The sequence below is a fragment of the Pelodiscus sinensis genome, chromosome 20 (assembly GCF_052426305.1).
Source record: "Pelodiscus sinensis isolate ZL-2025 chromosome 20, ASM5242630v1, whole genome shotgun sequence".
In the NCBI taxonomy this organism is placed as follows: domain Eukaryota; kingdom Metazoa; phylum Chordata; order Testudines; family Trionychidae; genus Pelodiscus; species Pelodiscus sinensis.
Window position 1 is genome coordinate 647,616 of NC_143071.1, and position 21,246 is coordinate 668,861.

Genomic DNA, 21,246 nt, shown 5'->3' on the forward strand with positions numbered 1-21,246 from the left:
GTCTGTGAGGGGAAAGTGTCTGTCCATGTCATTGAAGGGGATCACCGTACCTTCTTGGAGGGAGCTGGTGTCGAGTCAATCATTGGTATCATCCACAGCTCCCTAGCAGAACCCCGGGTTAGCGTCCGAGAGGGTTAGCCCCTTTCGGCTCACCAAGAGAATTCCAGCAATACCTCCCTTCTTATGACAGGCCCCAAGGAACTCTTCTTGTCATCCAACATCGCATCTGCTCTGCAGGCAGGTCTGGGAAGTCCTGCTAATGGATGTCTCTCTCCAGTGTTGTGGCATTCTCACTCTGCACTGCTCTATGGACCCACATCCATGGCTACTTCCTACACCTTTTGGCAGCATGAAAAAACAGCTTAGGAGTAGACTTCTTTTCTTGTGCTATGTATCATTTTGTTGTCTTAACAGTATTCCAAAGGGTAAGTGAAAGCACTTGTTAACCAAGCCCAGTGAGCCAAGAGGGGAGCTGCAGCTGATTTTGGAGACCTCTGTTGATCTGTGAAGAATCCGTCTGCAGTTAAGTTGGATAGAATTCAGTTGAGGCTCTTGTAACTTTTTTTATTTGAAATATTTTACATATTTATTGCATCAACTTCCCAGTCTTAATTTATCATTAATTTAAAGAAAACAAAACAAACCATACTTTGGAAGTTTTTTTCCTTCTACCGAGTGAAGTTGCCAGGTGTGTGGTTTTTTTTCTTAAACCAAAATGTATCTTTGCAGCAGTCTCTCTGCCCCACCGCCCCCGCTTCACCAAGAGAGCGAGACTGGGAGGGTCTCAAGATGCTGCTGTGATAGGCATATTAAGTAATTGGGGTTGATCCTCAAAAGGTTGGCCAGAGGCACATATCACGTGTAGGCTGCACAGGGCCCTGTATTTCTGGAGTCCCTGCAACATCAGACCCCTCTCCAGCATACATCTCCCTCTACCCATTTCTGACCCACTATTACTAATTCAGCCATACACACTTTGAAAAATTAGCTTAGACTTGCACCCTCCTGCACCATGATCGGACCCCCTGCTCTCCCACAACCAAAGTTCTGCAGTGGTTATAGCTCTCTGCCTAATACCACTACCTGGCCAAACCTAGGGTCATCCCTGCGTGCACACCTCCTCTCCTCCGTGAGACTGGAAATCCTACATTAGCCAAGTAACCAGTTCAGTGGCAAATTATTGTAAAAGATTTGATAACTTTCTAAAAGTGTCACTGTATTTTATAATCCAATAAGGCCTTTTTCTTGCTTTTGCTATGCTGGGATCTGTCTTTAGGAGAACCAGTGAATCCATGCTGCACCTATGATACAGAGGGAGCACAGGGACCAAATGGCATCAGCCAGATGGGAGCTTTTGTACCCCTCGGAACCGCTTTATAACCCAGCTCTCACTAGATTACCTGTCAGTACTAGCACAGCCCAACGACAGGCACAGGTTCTGAGATGGGTGCATAGTCAATTAAACCACCCTCTGTGGATGGCAGCTGAGTAACTGGTTTTAGTTTAATAAAATACGTGTGTGGAAATTTGAAATGCGAACATCGTGTGGACTTAAAACATTTCCAAGTCGGTCCTGTTCTGTTTTGTCATTTTTTACATACCTTGGGTAAAATGCTGCTCTAGAGAGTGTTCTTTCCCCATTGGCGCTCCTACAATTAAATGAGAATTGATCTCTGGCTGGCTGGCATTTTTTCTCTCGCCTCTTCCTCCCCCCACCCTCTTATTTGTCAGTCCTCCTGAATCTTCCATTTCTTGGTATCCTAATCACTCAAATTACTTCTGGCAAATATTGTTGGAAGACTGGAAAGAAAATACCCTGCATTTTGGAGCACTGAAACATGCAGCCATGATCTTCGTACCTCAGGCAGGTGTAAGCTAGCTAAAAGAGTAGGCATTGGACATAAAGTCCTAAACTTAACTCTGAGTCTTACTGTGTTGGACTGAGTTTCCCCATCTGTAAAATGGGGCTCATAGCACCTGTTCCACAGGTCTGTTGTGAGGATTTATTAGATAATGTGTGTAAATCACTTGGTCCATGCAAAACGTTAAGTATTGGTCAGCTTCCTCATTACAGGAGTGGTGGGAGTGACCAAAGCCCAAATCTTACACTGAAAAGGGGAGTGGATTGGTTATCAGTGTATGACCGCAGTATTTCTGAGCACTGTTCCTGCACAGCCAGATGCTACGCAAGAAATAACACAAAAGGAACAAAATTTTCAATGGTAAATGTTTCAAAATTACTGACCATTGCAGTGATCCAGGGGAGGATGGATTCCCAATGCCGTGGCCTGAAGGGAAGATCTGGAAGAAGGACATGACAAAATCTGAACCTGGTAAATAATTCAGTACTAAGCCTGTTTCCATGGGAGCCTGAGCCAGAGTCCATGTTGAAGGAATGTGCTGCTGTTGTACAATGGCAATTTAAATGCAGAGTTTTGAATTCGTGGATGAGGCCAGAGCTAATTCCAGTCACAAAACTAATGCAGGAGCTGTGCCCTAATTCTTTCTAAAATGGCATACGCGTGCATGGCCTCTCCTAGCCTGCTTGCAGATACTGACTTAGTATTAAGTATGTTGAGAATGACCTCTCAAACAATGGCACATGATTTGAAGGAGCAAAATGGAAAGGCTTTTGCATTTGTTATCCCAAGACAACTGGGGGGTGGTGGTCTAACTTTCAGCTGCTGCTATATAAACCATTATCTTCCCTTCATATTCAGTACTGGCGATGCCACATCTGGAGTACTGCATCCAGTTTTGGACCCCCCACTACAGAAAGGATGTGGACAAATTGGAGAGAGTCCAGTGGAGGGCAACAAAAATTATTAGGGGCAGGGGGATAAGACTTGTGAGGAGAGAGCTTATTTAGTCTGCAAAAGAATGATGGATTTGATAGCAGTCAACTACCTGGAGGGGAGGGGTGTTCCAAAGAAGATGGACGCAAGCTGTTCTCAGTGGTGGCAGATGATAGAACAAGAAGCAAGGATCTCAAGTTACAGTGGGGGAGATCCAGGTTGGATATCAGGAAAAATTATTTCCCAGTGGAATGGGTTTCTTAGGAAGGGGGTGGACACCATTACAACCACCATGGTCAAGAGACCTGTGTAGCTGAAGAAGATGGAGGGGGGGAGAGCCATTATTGCAAATCATAGCTAATTTCAGCAATGATTAAACTCTTACCCAATGAGCATTTCAGCTATGAGCCAAAGCCATGTGTTGGGGGAGGATGAGAGGGACTGAAATATGCTCCAGCAAGACCACGTTCCAGCAGAATTAAATTGTTGCTGTGAAATTTGGTCACGTCGTACCATGGAGTGCACAGTACCCACGCAGAGAGGGCTGACTCTCGTATCTTACTGTAACATGAGGACCGCCTAGAAGGGAAAGGTTCTCAAATGATGCTGCAGGAGCAGATAGAAAAGTAAAATGACACAACTATTTCAGCAATTCAACGAGTGGAGAGTATAGAACATGCATGACGGACTATTCCACAGCAGTTAAGAATGGGAGTAAAGGGGCATGCATGGGGGTAGGTTTTACATGCAGAAGAATACAAGTGTCTTTATATATATTTGGCCTCTATCACCATATTTTTTTTTATGATCAGGTTCTTAATTGCCATAATTGTTATGTACCTGTATATAACGATGTGGCTTAGTGCACTAAGCAACACATGAGATTCCACAGGCTGGCAGACTATTGCATACTCACATACGTACCAAGAAAAAGTGACTGGATTCAGCAATTCTTTCCTACTCTGTAGTACTATAAGGCTGTGTCTACACTGGCATGAATTTCCGGAACTGCTTAAAACAGAATACTATTCCATTTTCAGTTTTTCCGGAAAAGGAGCGTCTACATTGGCAGGCTGCTTTTCCGGAAAAGCCCTTTTTCCAGAAAAGCATCTGTGGCCAATGTAGACGCGCTTTTCCAGAAAAGACTACTGGGCTGTTTACACTGGCCCTTTTCCGGAACAGTGTTCCGGAATAAGGACTTATGCCCGAGCGGGAGCAGAATAGTTTTTCCGGAATAGCGGCTGATTTTGTGCAGTAGAGCGTCGTTGCTTTTCCGGAAATTCAAGGGCCAGTGTAGACAGCTCGCAGCTTATTCCGGAAAAGCGGCTGATTTTCCGGAATAAGTGGCCCGGTGTAGACACAGCCTAAGTATTTTAGACTGGATGACTGTTGCACTAGGGCTGCATTTTAAATTCACGGGGCAAGTGCAGAATATGGCACCCTATACGACAGACTTATCACAAGTACATGATAGCACCACTCAGGAAGCTGCATTAGCCACCTAGTGTCTTCTGGCTAGGGTGAGGTTTCTGACACATACCTAAATGATCTTAGATCAGAGATGCTGTATGTAGGCCATAAGGGTAGTTTAGGGCAATAGCAAGGGGAAGACACGTCAATCTTTCCCCAATCCAGTATAAAAGATAGGCAAAGTAGTTTATGCGCCTCTTGGTTGAAAATAACTAGAATATATTGAGCTGCTAGTGCCTGCTCTGGGCAGATGATCAAGTCTTACCATCATCCAAACAAGACACCTTCCCGTGACATATACACATAGGGGTATGTCTACACTAGCCACCCTAGTTCGGACAAGTGTGGCTAATGTAGTCATTCGAACTTGCAAATGAAGCCCGGGATTTAAATATCCCGAGCTTCATTTGCATGTGCCCAGGCACTGCCATTTTTAAATACCTGGTAGTTCGAACTACCTGCCTGCAGCTCCACGCGGCACGGGCTAGGTAGTTCGAATTAAAACTCCTAATTCAAACTACCATTAATCCTCCCACAATGAGGAGTAATAGTAGTTCGAATTAGGAGTTTTAATTCGAACTACCTAGCCCGTGCTGTGTGGAGCTGCAGGCAGGTAGTTCGAACTACTGTGCATTTAAAAATGGCGGCACCCAGGATATTTAAATTCCCGGCTTCATTTGCAAGTTCCAATGACTACATTAGCCACCCTAATCCAAACTAGGGTGGCTGTGTCGACCTGCCCCTACAGACTTTAAGGCTACATCTACACTGCAGGCTTTTTGCGCAAGAACTGTTTTGCGCAAGAGTTCTTGTGCACAAGATCTTGCATAAGAGCATGTCCACACTGCCATGTGCAACTTAACAAAATCATCCAAAGCCCAAGATTTGGTGGTGATGGGGGACTTCAACTAGCCAGACATATGTTGGGAAAATAATATAGTGGGGCTCAGACTACCCAATAAGTTCTTGGACTGCATTGGAGACAACTTTTTATTTCAGAAGGTTGAAAAAGCAATTCGGGGAAGCTGTTCTGGATTTGATTTTAACAAATACGGAAGAACTGGTTGAAAATTTGAAAGTGGAAGGCAGCTTGGGTGAAAGTGATCATGAAATAATAGAGTTCACAATTCTAAGGAAGGGTAGAAGGGAGAACAGCAAAATAGAGACAATGGATTTCAGGAAGGTGGATTTTGGTTAGCTCAGAGAGCTGATTGGTAAGATCCCATGGGAATCAAGACTGAGAGGAAAAACAACTGAGGAGAGTTGGCAGTTTTTCAAAGGGGCATTATTAAGGGCCCAAAAGCAAGCTATTAGGCTGCATTGGAAAGATAGAAAATATGGCAAAAGACCACCATGAGATCTTGCATGATCTAAAAATAAAAAGGAGTCATATAAAAAACAAAGTAGTACAAAGAATGAATATAGGCAAACAACACAGGAATGCAGGGGCAAGATTAGAAAAGCAAAGGCACAAAATGAGCTCAAGCTATCTACGGGAATAAAGGGAAACAAAAAGACTTTTTATAACTACATGAGAAGCTAGAGGCAGACCAAGGACAGGGTAGGCCCTCTGGTCAGTGAGGAACGAGTAACAGGAAACTTAGAAATGGCAGAGATGCTTAATGACTTTGTTTCGGTCTTCACCGAGAAGTCTGAAGGAATGCCTAACATAGTGAATGCTAGTGGGAAGGGGGTAGGTTTAGAAGATAAAATAAAAAAAGAACAAGTTAAAAATCACTTAGAAAAGTTAGATGCCTACAAGTCACCAGGGCCTCATGAAATGCATCCTAGAATACTCAAGGAACTGATAGAGGAGGTATCTGAGCCTCTAGCTATCATCTTTGGAATATCATGGGAGACAGGAGAGATTCCAGAAGACTGGAAAAGGGCAAATATAGTACCCATTTATAAAAAAGGAAATACGAACAACCCAGGAAACTACAGACCAGTTAGTTTTAACTTCTGTGCCAGGGAAGATAATGAAGCAAGTAATTAAGGAAATCATCTATAAACACTTGGAAGGTGGCAAGTTGATATGGAACAGCCAGCATGGATTTGTAAAGAACAAATCATGTCAAACCAATCTGATAGCTTTCTTTGATAGGGTAACGAGTCTTGTGGATAAGGAAGAAGCGGTGGATGTGGTATACCTAGACTTTAATAAGGCATTTGATACGATCTCACATTATATTCTTAGCAATAAACTAGGCAAATACAACTTAGATGGGGCTACTATAAGGTGGATGCATAACTGGCTGGATAACCATACTCAGAGAGTAGTTATTAATGGTTCACAATCCTGCTGGAAAGGTATAACAAGGGGTCTGTTTTGGGACGGGCTCTGTTCAATTTCTTCAACTATTTAAATATCGGCATAGAGAGTGCGCTTATTAAGTCTGCAGATGATACCAAGCTGGGAGGGGTTGCAACTGTTCTGGAGGATAGGGTCAAAATTCAAAATGATCTGGACAAATTGGAGAAATGGTCTGAGCTAAATAGGATGAAGTTTAATAAAGACAAATGCAAAGTGTTCCACTTAGGAAGGAACAATCAGTTTCACACATAGGGCTCGTCTACACTGGCCCCTTTTCCGAAAGGGGCATGTTAATTTTACAGGTCGTAATAGGGAAATCCGCGGGGGATTTAAATATCCCCCGCGGCATTTAAATAAAAATGTCCGCCGCTTTTTTCCGGCTTTTAGAAAAGCCGGAAAAGAGCGTCTACACTGGCCCCGATCCTCCGGAAAAAAAGCCCTTTTCTGGAGGATCTTATTCCTACTTCGAAAAAGGGCTTTTTTTCCGGAGGATCGGGGCCAGTGTAGACGCTCTTTTCCGGCTTTTCTAAAAGCCGGAAAAAAGCGGCGGACATTTTTATTTAAATGCCGCGGGGGATATTTAAATCCCCCGCGGATTTCCCTATTACGACCTGTAAAATTAACATGCCCCTTTCGGAAAAGGGGCCACTGTAGCCGTAGCCATACAGAACGAGAAGCGACTGTCTAGGAAGGAATATGGCAGAAAGGGATCTAAGGGTTATAGTGGACCATAAGCTGAATATGTCAGCAGTGTAATGCTGTTGCAAAAAAAGGAAACATGATTCTGGGATGCATTAACAGGTGTGTTGTGAGCAAGACATGAGAAGTCATTCTTCCGCTCTACGCTGCGCTAATTAGGCCTCAGTTGGAGTATTGTGTCCAGTTCTGGGCACGGCATTTCAAGAAAGATGTGGAGAAATTGGAGAGGAGCCAGAGAACAGCAACAAGAATGATGAAAGGTCTAGAGAACATGACCTATGAAGGAAGGCTGAAAGAACTGCGTTTGTTTAGTTTAGAAAAGAGAAGATTGAGAGGGGACATGATAGCAGTTTTCAGGTATCTAAAAGGGTGTCATAAGGAGGAGGGAGAAAACTTGTTCATCTTGGCCTCTGAGACTAGAACAAGAAGCAATGGGCTTAAACTGCAGCAAGGCAGGTTTAGGTTGGACATTAGGAAAAAGTTCCTGTCAGGGTAGTCAAACACTGGAATAAATAGCCCAGGGAGGTTGTGGAATCCCCATCTCTGGAGATATTTAAGAGTAAGTTAGATAAATGTCTGTCCGGGATGGTCTAGACAGTATTTGGTCCTTCCATGAGGGCAGGGGACTGGACTTGATGACCTCTCGAGGTCCCTTACAGGCCTAGTATTCTATGATTTTGCGCAAGAGAGGTGTTTTTTCACAAGAGCATCCATGGCAGTGTGGATGCTCCCTTGCACAAGAAAGCTCTGATGGTCATTTTAGCCATAGGGATTTTTTTGCGCAAGAAACCCGTTGCCCGTGCATACTGCCTTCTTGTGCAAGCACTCTCGCCCAAGAGAGCTTATTCCTCATGGGGAGAGGAATAACTCTTGTGCAAGAAGCCTCCTGTTCTGATGTTTTACTGTAAATTTACTTGCGCAAGACCATGCGTGCAATGTAGACACTCCACAAGTTTGCACAAAAAGCCTGCAGTGTAGATGTAGCCTAAGGTTCTGCCTGGGAGTGATACAAGTAAATTTACAGTAAAGCATCAGAACAGGGGGCTTCTTGCACATGAGGAGTAAGCTCTCTTAGGGTGCGTCTAGACTACATGCCTCTGGCGACAGAGGCATGTAGTCTAGACGTACCCTTAGAACATAAGAACATAAGAAATTAATGGGTAGCAGGTTTAAAACTAATAAAAGAAAGTTCTTCTTCACACAGCATGTAGTCAACCTGTGGAACTCGTTGCCAGAGGAGGCTGTGAAGGCTAGCACTATAATAGAGTTTAAAGAGAAGCTAGATAATTTCATGGAGGTTAGATCCATAAAAGGCTATTAGCCAGGGGATAAAATGGTGTCGCTGGCCTCTGTTTGTCAGGGGCTGGAGAGGGATGGCAGGAGACAAATCGCTTGATCATTGTCTTCGGTCCACCCTCTCTGGGGCACCTGGTGCTGGCCACTGTCGGCAAACAGGATACTGGGCTAGATGGACCTTTGTTCTGACCCAGTACGGCCGTTCTTATGTTCTTATAATCTATGATCATGCGCTACAGTTACCAGCACAGGGAGAAGATTTCAGATTGTAGCAGCTTCTTTAATAAGAACCAATGGCTAGAGAGATGCTAGAACTAGACAAATTCAAACTAGAGATATAGCACTGATTTTTTTTTTAATAATGGAATCAATCACTGGAATAGTTTACTAAAGGATGTAGTAAATTCTCCTTCACTTGAAGTCTTGGGTGTGTTTCTAAAACAGAGGTTCTCAAACTTTTTTGCTGAGGGGCCCCTTTGCAAATGCAAAGTTAATCACAGACTTCCCCAGCTAAGAACTTGACAGAAAAAAGTATAGGTCTACTTCATATAAATATGTAGTGTTAGTAATGCCATAACAAAAAGAGTCTAAGGGTGATTACAGGTATCAGTGCAGAGCTGTGCATGCTTTAGGCATGTGCATTTCATACTGCAGAGTTTGTCTTTCCTTGGTGTGATGGGTGACAAGCAAGCTCCTAAATCATCCTCTGCTTCCAGACAGGACTGAACTTTGTCTTCACCACTGTCACGGCAGAAACTGCTGCATCACATATGTATGTTGTTGGGAAAGGCAGCAAGTCTTTCATTGCTTCTATACTGAAATCTGGGTGCTGTACAGCAACAGTTGGCCCAAAGTGGCTAGAGGTCTGTCCCTGAAATTTAATGTTCATGGTAGCTCAAGCAGTTCCTGATGCCCTTTTCCACTCAAATGCCAAGATGACAGAGCCTGACTCCACTCATATTCCTCCACGGTTAAATTGGTAAACATTGAAGTACTTTGTCAAATTTGAAAGGTGAGCAACGATCCCGCCTTTCACATAGTAAATTGTCATGCTGTTAAGATCCAGGAATTCTGCCAGTAATGGAAGCATATCTGATATTCCATTGCCCCATCTAGTTTTCCAAATCTTTATTTTCTGAAAGCAGTAATATTGTCACTTTCCCCAAGTATAGTTGTATCACCCCTTGTGGGGAAAAGTTCAGCACATTCCACAAATTAAAAAGGTCGGCAAAGTAAGCAAGCATCACAATCCAAACCGGGTCAGAAAAGTTTGTGGTGATCAGGGGACTGTGCCCAGAAAACAAACCCAGCAGCTCTTTGTGAAGCTCAAAAATGCTTTCCAACACTGCTGTAAAATAGCCAATGCACTTTGTATGAAAACATTAACTTGTCATGTCCTCTACCCGCTTCTAAACTAGGGATGTGTAATTTGCTAATCGAGTAGTCAATGGAATTTTCATCGGCTACTCAATTAGTCAATAAGGAGAGCTGCAGTCGGGTTAGCTCCTGGCCCTGGGAGCTAACCCCACTGCAGCTCTGCCTTTTAAATGTATTAAGCGCCTCCAGGCTCTGAATGCATTTAAAAAGCAGAGACGCAGCATCTGGGACAGGGTCCAAGCTGGTAATCAGCTGATTCCTGGCTCGTGCCCAGTCCCAGCTATGCCTCTGCCGCCCCTGCCCACCAGATGGTGCTGGGGAAAAACAGCTTTCAAGCCGGCTCCCTCCAGCACCAGCTCTGCCCCCCCCTCACCCCACTGCCTCTCTCTGAAGGAGGCAGCAAGTGGGGAAGAGGGACAGTGACTAGTCGAGTCACTACTCGACTACCTAATGTCAGGAAGTCAACTAGTCGCTTACATCTCTAGCAGAACTTTCAAATGATGTAACAATTAGATTTTGTTCATTATGTTTGAGTGGAGAGAAATTTTGGAAGATGTGTGTTAGAAAGTAGTGTGTGGCCTTAAGCATCTTCATTCACCAGCACTTCACATGCTACTAAAGCTGCGGGAAGAATCAATGTCTCCAGTGGAATGAAACTTTTTATTCTTTGCAAGCCAAAGTGCTGTTAAGAAAGATGTTTATGGAGCCTTTTCCAAACTGATGTTATGTTTGCCATTTGAGTTTCTTCTTTCCTTTGTCGAAAAAAGTTGCAAGGTTTATCTTTATATTTCAGGTGCCTTCGTGGTGGTGTTGGTGTAAGTCCAACTTTACAGATTTAATTGCTTTGTTCAATAGGATTTGTAAACATTCTGGCTGTGTCTAGACTGGCAAGTTTTTCCGCAAAAGCACCTGCTTTTGCAGAAAACCTTGCCAGCTGTCTACACTGGCCGCTTGAATTTCCGCAAGAACACTGACTTCCTACTGTCTGAAATCAGTGCTTCTTGTGGAAATACTATGCTGCTCCCGTTCAGACAAAAGTCCCTTTTGCGCAAAAGGACCAGTGTAGACAGCTCAGATTTGTTTTACGCAAAAAAGCCCCGATCGTAAAAATGGCGATCGGGGCATTTTTGCGCAAAAGCGCGTCTAGATTGGCACGGATGCTTTTCCGCAAAAAGTGCTTTTGCGGAAAAGCGTCCGTGCCAATCTAGATGCTCTTTTCTGCAATGCTTTTAACGGAAAACTTTTCCGTTAAAAGCATTTGCGGAAAATCATGCCAGTCTAAACGTAGCCACAATGTCTTGGGGTGAGCCATGACTAAATTCCATAAAATCAATATAACTTTTATCCAATGTTCTGTTCTTTGTTTCTCACTACTTGGTTCTGTATAGTCCATGGCTTCAGCACACCTTGTGGTGCTAATATGAGGTATTTTTAAAAGCTTATCCATTTTCGATGCAATTAGCACACAAACTGTAAAATCATATTCTATTTACACCCACCAAAGACATCTCAGTCATCAAAGAAACACTTCTGACTTGCAGTCACAAAGCAATGAGATTTTTTTACATTGACACAGTGTGAGTATTACGGATTTATTCATGCACCACAGAATATGTGTAAACAACACAGAATTGTCCATTTTAATCATTAGACAATGCAGATACAGAATTGATCACTTTTATGTAATATTTGTAGACCCTCTGTGCAGTCTATAAGGACCCCCTAGGATCCTTGAACCCAAACTTCAGAACCACCGTTCTAAAAGATAATGCTCTACCTCAGCCTCAAGAGATAGGGCTGATTACAGGATGATATTCTCTGACACATTATGCAAAAGGTCAGACCAGATCGTCCTGATGGTACTGCACCTCCGTAAGCCTTTGTTTCAAGCCCACCCTAGAGGCTAAACCCCCCCAGATTCCTCACAATTGTACACCCCAATGCTCTGCCCCTTGCCTGAGGCCCCTCCCACACTCAGAAACCCTTGGCCCCTTCCCAGCCACATGAATGTTATGTGCACCAATGTGAAGCTGCTGTGTTCCTCCATATTGGTGCACATGACAAAATTCATTCCACTCAGGGGGTGGGAAAAATTAGAGGGAACACTGCTCCTAATCAACTAGAAACAGAGTATTCAGCTTCTGAGGCTCTCAACAAATTGCAAACACCCCACACTCCAAAACACAGGCACGTGACAACAAAACATACACGCACATCTAAGCTGACCCTGCATAATAGCCCCTTGGCCCAAAAGGGCAATATGACAAGTGCCAGTGCCCAGGACTAGATGCTCCTGCTGTGTGAAGCACTACCAAGACACAAAGACGCTTGGAGAGGAAGATGAGGTATCACTCCCAGGAGGTGGCTGTCAAGAGGGCAAGTGCCAGCAGAGCTGGAGCTAACACAAAGAATCCTGTGTCTGCATGAGTGTGAGCTCTGGGCTACACACATTCTCCTGTGGGTGCCAAGTTCAGACTGGCCCCCGCAGTAAGGCACGGGGCAGTGCTCACCATCCCCTGCTCCATAAGAAGGGCCATACTGGGTCAGACCAAAGGTCCATCTAGACCAGTAGCCTGTCTGCAGACAGTGGCCAATGCCTGGTGCCTCAGAGGGAATGAACAGAAACAAGGAATCATCAAGTGATCCCTCCCCTGTCGCCCATTTCCCACCTCTAACAGAGGCCAGGGACACCAGCCCTGCCCATCCTGGCTAATAAGAATTGATGGATCTAACCTCCATGAATGTATCTAGTTCTTTTTTGAAGCCTGATAAAAGTCCTGGTCTTTACAACATCCTCTGGCAAGGAGTTCCACAGGTTGACTGTGCGCTGCAGGAAGAAATACTTCCTTTTGTTTGTTTTAAACCTGCCACCTATTAATTTCATTTGGTGACCCCCCCCCCCCCCCAGTTCTTATATTATGGAAACAAGTACATCATTTTTCCTTATTAACTTTCTCTATACCTGTCATGAATGTATAGACCTTTATCATATTCCCCCCCCCTTAGTATCCACTTTTCTAAGATGAAAAGTCCGAGTCTTTTTAATCTTGCTTTATATAGCACCCATTCCAAACTCCTGATCATTTTGTTGCCCTTTTCTGAATCTTATCCAATGACAAGATATCTTTTTTGAGAGGAGGCTATCACATCTGTCTGCAGTATTCAAGATGTGAGTGTACTATGGATTTATACAGCAGCAGTAAGATAGAGAATAAGACAGAGACTATCACTTTTTTAATGATTCCTAACATTCTATTTGCTTTTTTGACTGCGGCTGCACATTGAGTGGATGTTTTCAGAGAACTATCCACAGTGACTCCCAAGATCTCTTGCAAGTGGTAACAGCTAAATTAGGCTCCATCATTTTGTATGTATAGTTGGAATTACTTTTTCCAATATGCATTACTCTGCATTTATCAGTTTTAAAAATAATTTGCCATTTTGTTGCCCCATCACCTAGGTTTGTGAGATCCTTTTGAAGCGCTTCACAGTCTGCTTTGGTCTTTACTATCTTGAGCAGTTTAGTATCATCTGCAAATTTTGCCACATCACTGGTTACACCTTTCTCCAGAGCATTTATAAATATGTTGAATAGGATTGGTCCCAGTACAAATCCTTGCAAACACACACCTCTAATTACCTTTCTTTTAACCAGTCACTAATCCATCAGAAGACCTTCCCTCTTATCCTGTGACATTTAACTTTATTTAAGAGCCTTTGGTGAAGGAACTTGTCAAAGGCTTTCTGGAAGTCTAAGCACACTCTATCCATGGGTAGCTGTGTTAGTCTGTAACTGAAATTTTTTTAAAAAACAACAGTCCTGCAGCATCTTAGAGAGACACAAAAAATGTAGATGGTGTCATAAGCTTTCATGGGCACAACCCACTTCTTCAGATGAATGGTGTTAAGGGGTCAAGGGTACAAATTCGGCTCTGGTGAGGCCACATCTGGAGTATTGTGTCCAGTTCTGGGCCCTCCACTACAAAAAGGATGTGGACACATTGGAGAGGGTCCAGCGGAGGGCAACCAAAATGATTAGGGGGCTGGAGCATATAACTTATGAGGAAATGCTGAGGGAGTTGGGTCTGTTTAGTCTGCAGAAGCGAAGAGTGAGGGGGGATTTGATAGCAGCCTTCAACTTCCTGAAGGGAGGTTCCAAAGAGGATGGAGAGAGGCTGTTCTCAGTAGTGACAGATGGCAGAACAACGAGCAATGGTCTCAAGTTGTGGTGGGAGAGGTCCACGTTGGATATTAGGGAAAACTATTTCACTAGGAGGGTAGTGAAGCACTGGAATGGGTTACCTAGGGAAGTAATAGAGTCTCCATCCCTAGAGGTGTTTAAGTCTCGGCTTGACAAAGCCCTGGCCAGGTTGATTTAGTGGGGATTGGTCCTGCCTAGAGAAGGGGGCTGGACTTGATGTCCTTCTGAGGTCTCTTCCAGCTCTATGATTCTATGAAATAAATAGCAGAGAAAGAGAGGGGACAGGAAGGGAAAAAATAGGGAAAAATATTGCCAATCAGAGTGGCCATGACAAATGAGGCTAATAGAGGGGTCTAAGTTCCCAGTGCTTAGCTTTTTGTGTCATTAGGGTGTGGAATGTAGCGGTCCAGCCAGTTCAGGTCTTTGTTCAGACCTCAATTCCAGGTGTCAAACTTGTAAATAAAACCAAGTTCTGCAGCTTCTCTCTCAAGCTGGTTTTTAAAATTGCTTTGTAATAATATAGTCATTTTTAGATCCATTAGTGAATTCCCCGGGCAAGGTGAAATGTTTCCCAACAGGTTTCTGTGTGTTTCCATTTAAAATATCTGATTTGTTACTATTAATCCTTTGTCATAGAGACTGTCCAGTTTACATGGCAGAGGGGCACTGCTGGGACTTGATGGCATAGATCACATTGGTGGTTGTGCAGTTAAATGAGCCTCTGAGTGGTGGTTTATGTGGTTAGGTCCTGTGATGATGTGGCTTGTGTAGATGTGTGGACAGAGTGGATCCCCCTGTGCACATTCTTGTTGACCCCTCAAAGAACTCTAGTAGATCCATGTGTCGAGGAGCAGCTCCCTGTCCCCTCCCTCAGCCAGTGACAAGGGCTCTAGGCCTGTCCCAAGGGGGGGCTGGAGAGTCACATCTCCTACTCCCCACCTCCAGGGCCCCATAGAGCCTCAGGGCAGCCAGACCCGCGCCTCACAGGCCTGGGGCCAGGGAGGAAAATGCCCCAAGGCAGGGAGGGGGTCTAATGTAGAAAGTCATCCAGCAATGCGGTCATGGAGCCCCCCCACGAGCTGGACCCCCGCGAGCTCCCACCGCCCCCTTAAACCCCCCCGCGAGCTGTACCCCAGTGAGCTCCCCCCGCCCCCTTAACCCCCCCGCGAGCTCCCTCCGCCCCCTTAACCCCCCCGCGAGCTGTACCCCAGTGAGCTCCCCCCGCCCCCTTAACCCCCCCGCGAGCTCCCTCCGCCCCCTTAAGCCCCCCCCGTGAGCTGTACCCCAGTGAGCTCCCCCGCCCCCTTAACCCCCCCGCGAGCTCCCTCTGCCCCCTTAACCCCCCCCGCGAGCTATACCCCAGTGAGCTCCCCCGCCCCCTTAACCCCCCCCGCGAGCTCCCTCCGCCCCCTTAACCCCCCCCCCGCGAGCTGGACCCCAGTGAGCTCCCCCGCCCCCTTAACCCCCCCGCGAGCTCCCCCCGCCCCCTTAACCCCCCCAGTGAGCTCCCCCGCCCCCTTAACCCCCCCGCGAGCTCCCTCCGCCCCCTTAACCCCCCCAGTGAGCTCCCCCGCCCCCTTAACCCCCCCGCGAGCTCCCCCCGCCCCCTTAACCCCCCCGCGAGCTCCCTCCGCCCCCTTAACCCCCCCCCCCCAGTGAGCTCCCCCGCCCCCTTAACCCCCCCGCGAGCTGGACCCCAGCGAGCTCCCCCCCACACTCACCTCACGAGCCCCCCGCGCTGGTCCCCGCGCGGCCCCTTCGGGCATCGCCGCGGTTGCGGGGGGGCCCGCGCGAGGTGGCACCGCGGAGCCGGCCGGAGCGGGATGGCGGAGGCACCGTCCGGCCGCCTCAGCGCCCAGGCCGGCCCCGCAGCCTCCGAGCGGCGCGGGCAGCAGGTACCGGGGGGGGGCTGATCTGGCGCCGCAGCTCTCTCGGGAGCCCCGCCCCCCCGGCATCGCCGGGCCCCTCGCCTGCGGCGGGTCCAGCCCGGGGGTCCCTGGCGAGGGGCGGCTGCCCCGGACCGAGCCCCGCGCGCGCCAGGGCCCGTGTCGCTGCCTCCTTTACTCCACTGCCCGGGCGTTCCTCCCCCTCCCGCGCCCGCCTGTGCAGGGCCTCCCGCCCGTCTTTCGGCCACGGCGCAGTGTCGGACTCTCCACTTCAGGTTCATTTCCTCTCCCCTCCAAAGCGATTTGGCTTTTCAGAGCTGCCGCTGCACCGCACCATTTCCGTTACCTGCCCGAAAGGCCGGAGAAGTCCTGGTGGGCGATGCGCCTTCTGGCTAGGTCCAGACTGGCCTGATTTTCTGCAAATGCTAGTAACGGAAAAGTTTTTCTGTTAAAAGCATTTGCGGAAAAGAGCGTCTAGATTGGCACAGACAGAAAAGCGTCTGTGGCCAATCTAGACGCGGTTTTACGCAAGAAAGCCCCAATCGCCATTTTCGCCATCGGGGCTTTTTTGCGCAAAACAGTTTTTAGCTGTCTACACTGGCCCTCTTGTGCAAAAACATTTCCGGAAAAGGGCTTTTGCCCGAACAGGAACGTCAAAGCGTTTGCAGAAGAAGCACTGATTTTGGACAGTAGAACGTCAGTGCTTTTGCGCAAAATCAAGCAGCCAGTGTAGATAGCCGGCAAGTTTTTGCCCAAAAGCACTTGCTTTTGCGGAAAAACTTGCCAGTCTAGATGCAGCTTCTGGGTATACCACTGCCAAGCTGAAGTGCAGTGAAACGCAGGTATATTTACCAAGTGCAGGGGACTGGCTTGATTTAAGTAGTTCAGGAATTTGCAGCCTCCCGCCATCTGAGTAGAGTCACTTTAGAGCTCTCTCTTGTGACCAATGGCCTGAAATATGAAAGGCACAGGTCAGGGCAGTTGTGTCTTGAAAAAAGCCTTGTGGGTGCTTTTTGTATGGTAGATATCACAACCAGGACTGAACCAGCCTTCTGTGCCATTTGTCGTGGACACCATAAAATATTATAGAAAGTACTGCAGGGGACAGACTTCTCCTATGTGCTTTCCTATAACACTAGAAATATCTGTTAGTTTATTTAGGAAAAGATTCAGATTCTTTTGTCTCTGCTCATTATTACATTTTGAAGAAATAATTGACTGGAGTGAATATAAATAATTATTTCTGTATTTCCCTCTTCCTTTTAGTCTGGGTAAGATGCCAAAGCTCCAGGGGCTTGAGTTCTGGAGAAACACATTGAAAGGTGCTCACTATGTAGTTGCTCCCATGGTGGATCAGAGCGAACTAGCCTGGAGACTACTGAGCCGTCGCCATGGAGCCCAGTTATGTTACACACCCATGCTGCATGCTCAGGTCTTTGTCAGAGATGCTAATTATCGCAAAGAGAATTTGTACTGTGACGTGTGCCCTGAGGATCGACCATTGATTGTGCAGGTGAACTTGCTAAGAGGAAGTGTAATTTTATAGTGTAATCTGTGTGGAGCTATTTCCTTGTCTTCACCTACATTTGTATGGCATATTTTGGGAGCTACCATCATATAAATAATTTGGAGAGCATGTTGCTCCAAAATACGTATTTACAACCCTTTACTGGAAGTGCTCTACAACACTAACTCATGCCATATACCTGAAATCGTTACTGAGCTTCTCTATAAAAGTCTCACCCCTGGAATCTTGCCTGTCTATTGAAGAGATGGTAATGGAGGACATCCCCGGAAAGAATGTCAGGTGATAAACAGCAATGTAAACAGGGGAAAAGGTCTACAGAATCTCCTGAAATGAGTGAATGTAAGACTTGTTTGATAACTGTCAATAAGGAAACTTTAAATAGAACTTACCTTTAGGCATGTATAATTCTGTTTAATTCTAATTTTAGTGAGTTAGCCAGTTAAATGTTATGGTTAACCAGTGATCTGCTTAAAATGAGGCAGGCAGGGCTGGAGTGAACTACTGCACTCCAGCTGGGCCACTGGTCCAGTAACCATCGAACATCATAAGGCTGTGGGTAATGCTTACCAGTTAACCATTGAAATCCCTAATTAAATATGAATGTTTAAAATTTATCTTTCCCTTGTAGCAGCCCTGAAACACCTTCCTAGTTAAGATATAGAGCTATGCTGAGTTTCCCCATTGGTAATTTGGTGTTTTAGCTAACTTCTAGTCCAGTAGTTCCCACGTTTTGATTCATTTTATTTAAAAAAAAACCATGACATCTGAAAGACCACTTCTTGTGTGCATCTGCTTTAGGCTTTAATAGGTTCAAGTATTTTCAGTCCCATAGTAAAACTAATTCAAGGAAGCCTAGCACATTAGATAACGTTAGATTCTGGGATGCATTAACAGGAGTGTTGTGAGCAAGACACAAGGGCTGTGTCTACACTGCACCCCTTTTCCGGAAAAGGGATGCAGATTAGACCAGTCGGAATTGCAAATCCGTGGGGGATTTAAATATCCCCCGCGGCATTTGCATTTACATGGCTGCCGCTTTTTTCCCGCTTGGGGATAAACTGGAGAAAAGCGCCAGTCTAGACACAATTCTCAGGAAAATAAGCCCTTTTCCGGAGGATTTCTTATTCCTACTTGAAAGTAGGAATAAGAAATCCTCCGGAAAAGGGCTTATTTTCCTGAGAATCGCATCTAGACTGGCGCTTTTCTCTGGCTTATCCCCAAGCCGGAAAAAAGCGGCAGCCATGTAAATGCAAATGCCGTGGGGGATATTCAAAACCCCTGCGGATTTGCAATTCCGACTGGTCTAATCTGCATCCCTTTTCCAGAAAAGGGGTGCAAGTTTTTCCGCAAAAGCAGTTGCTTTTGCGGAAAAACTTGCCAGCTGTCTACACTGGCCGCTTGAATTTCCACAAGAACACTGATGATCTCGTAAGAAATCAGTGCTTCTTGCGGAAATACTATGCTGCTCCCGTTCAGGCAAAAGTCCTTTTGCAGACAGCTCAGATTTGTTTTGCGCAAAAGCGCGTCCGTGCCAGTTTAGAAGCTCTTTTCCACAAATGCTTTTAATAGAAAACTTTTCCATTAAAAGCATTTGCGGAAAATCATGCCAGTCTAGATGTAGCCAAGAAGTCATTCTTCTGCTCTACTCTGTGCTGATTAGGCCTCAGTTGAAGTATTGTGTCCAGTTCCAGGCACCACATTTCAAGAAAGATGTGGAGAAATTGGAGAAGATCCAGAGAAGAGCAAGAAGTATGATTAAAAGTCTAGAGAACATGACCTATAAATGAAGATTGAAAGAATTGGGCTTGTTTCATTTGGAAAGGAGAACACAGAGGGGACATGATAGCAGTTGTCAGGTATCTAAAAGGGTGTCACGAGGAAGGAGAAAAAATTTTCTCCTTAGCCTCCAAGGATAGAACAAGCAGCAATGAGTGGGTGTGTCTAGATTGGCATGTCTACGCTGGCTGCAAGTATTTGCGCAAGAACACTGACTTTGTACTGTACAAAAAAAATCAGTGGTTCTTGTGCAAATACTCCGATGTTCCCGCTCAGGGATAAACCCTCTTGCGCAAGTATTCTTGGGCAAGAGGGTCAAGTGTAGACAGCCAAGTTAATTTCTTGCGCAAGAAAGCCCGATGGCTAAAATGGCTAAAACTTTTCTGTTAAAAGTATTTCCGCAAAATCATGCCAGTCTAGATGCAGCCTCAGGGTGGTTAAACACTGGAATAAGTTGCCTAGGGAGGTTGTGATATCTCCATCTCTGGAGATATTTAAGAGCAGGTTAGATAGACATCTGTCAGGGATGGTCTAGATGGTACTGGGTCCTGCATGAAGGCAGGGGACTGGACTCGATAACCTCTCGAGGTTCCTTCCAGTTCTAGCGTTCTATGATAACACCCTTTTAAAGCATCTCAGGTTTAGCTAGTGAATCAAATAGCAGTTGTTTGCCTTTGTTACTCAAGTTACACAAAACAGATGTCAAGTGTGACATGCTGCTGAACTAAGTCAGTGGCTTGAATTTAACGTGCCAGATTTGTAGTTCTTCCCTCTGATCCTCATCTGAAGAATTGTTGAACATGAGCCAAAGTTCACTTGGCTTAACATGTGTTTTTTCTTTAAACTTTGTAAAAAAAAAAAAAGGTAACAGTGTATACTAAGAAGAGTGCCATTAATGAGAAGGGTGGGCTTGATTCACACACCATAGCTCTTTTAGCAGATGAGATATTGGTTACCTTCAGTCAACAGCTCAGTTCTGCACTGAAGTCTGCTATTAGCTATTAATGGCAATCCCACAGCAAACTGTAGTGCTGAAAGGCATCAGAAATCTCATAGTTCAGTCCTATATCAGGATAAACACCTCTCTACTTTGCTCAGCCTAATGTTGCCTGGCTGCACTTTGATTACATGAAGGTAGACTCCACTCTTACGTTCATCATTCAATTCTTCCTTTTCCTTTGTTGAGAAGCTAGGCAATTTCAGCTCCAGTTACCCTTGTTCCTGCTCTGGTCATTGCACTCAGCTCCTTCTCCCTTGGCAAAGTGAGTTCAGAGCCCTCATTCATGGGACTTTGCTGTAATTCAAGGAGGCTTCCCCAGCCTACAAATATTCAGATTCCAGACCAGCACCATAAGGCCTTGAACTCACATGCTTTATTCCCTTGCTTCAGAGCCCATCCCCACAGTCCTCCTTCCTGGGCTTGTGATTCAGCCCAGTCATCTCCTTTCTGGGCCCTAGCCCAGGAAAGAGATTCTTGGGGATATCTGCTCACTCTCCTCCTGCAAGTCAACCTACTGCTTGGGGGGGGGGGGAAAGAGTTACCTGATTTACAGATGGCCCCATTTCCCAGCTAGTTTGATGCTCCCTTGAATAGCAGTTTCCTTAAAGGGCTCATACAATGAACATGATTTGACCAACTCTAGGTCCCACTCCTCCTTAAGGAGCAGAGACTGCCTAGTTACAAAAGACCATTCCCCCCAAGGTCACATCTGTTTAGCTTCAAAATAGGAGAGCAGAGGTTTATCATTTGCCTCACTAAGTCATCAGTCTTCTTTTTAGGGTATATGACCTTTCTATATAGCCTCTTGCTGAGTCACAGACTGTCCTCATAGGCTCTGTAGTTCTTTATCACATTTTACCCAGGCCTCAGCTTCCTTTAGCTCCTTCCCATGACTCAACAGTCC

The 21,246-nt window shown here is 45.7% G+C and overlaps 2 protein-coding genes and 1 long non-coding RNA gene across 5 annotated transcripts in view; 2 read left to right on the plus strand and 1 right to left on the minus strand.

The window, feature by feature from the left end:
* FASN (fatty acid synthase) overlaps window positions 1–1,676 on the plus strand; it is a 63,672-nt gene extending 61,996 nt beyond the window's left edge. The window contains exon 42 of the mRNA XM_089771853.1: window positions 1–1,676. Coding sequence (XP_089627979.1) covers window positions 1–138 — 138 coding nt within the window. The 3' untranslated portion in view covers window positions 139–1,676.
* LOC142819161 (uncharacterized) lies at window positions 1,492–16,013 on the minus strand. Its single transcript, XR_012896952.1, has 2 exons — window positions 15,874–16,013; window positions 1,492–2,301 (listed from the first exon to the last, which is right to left on the minus strand). It is a non-coding gene; the product is annotated as an uncharacterized LOC142819161 (long non-coding RNA).
* The window catches only part of DUS1L (dihydrouridine synthase 1 like), a 26,415-nt gene continuing 21,079 nt past the window's right edge, over window positions 15,911–21,246 (plus strand). Inside the window, exons 1-2 of one of the 3 annotated variants that reach the window (XM_075904237.2) lie at window positions 15,911–16,047; window positions 17,305–17,551. In XM_075904237.2, coding sequence (XP_075760352.1) covers window positions 17,315–17,551 — 237 coding nt within the window. In that variant the 5' untranslated portion in view covers window positions 15,911–16,047; window positions 17,305–17,314. The other 2 variants (XM_075904238.2, XM_089771856.1) reach the window with 2 other exon arrangements.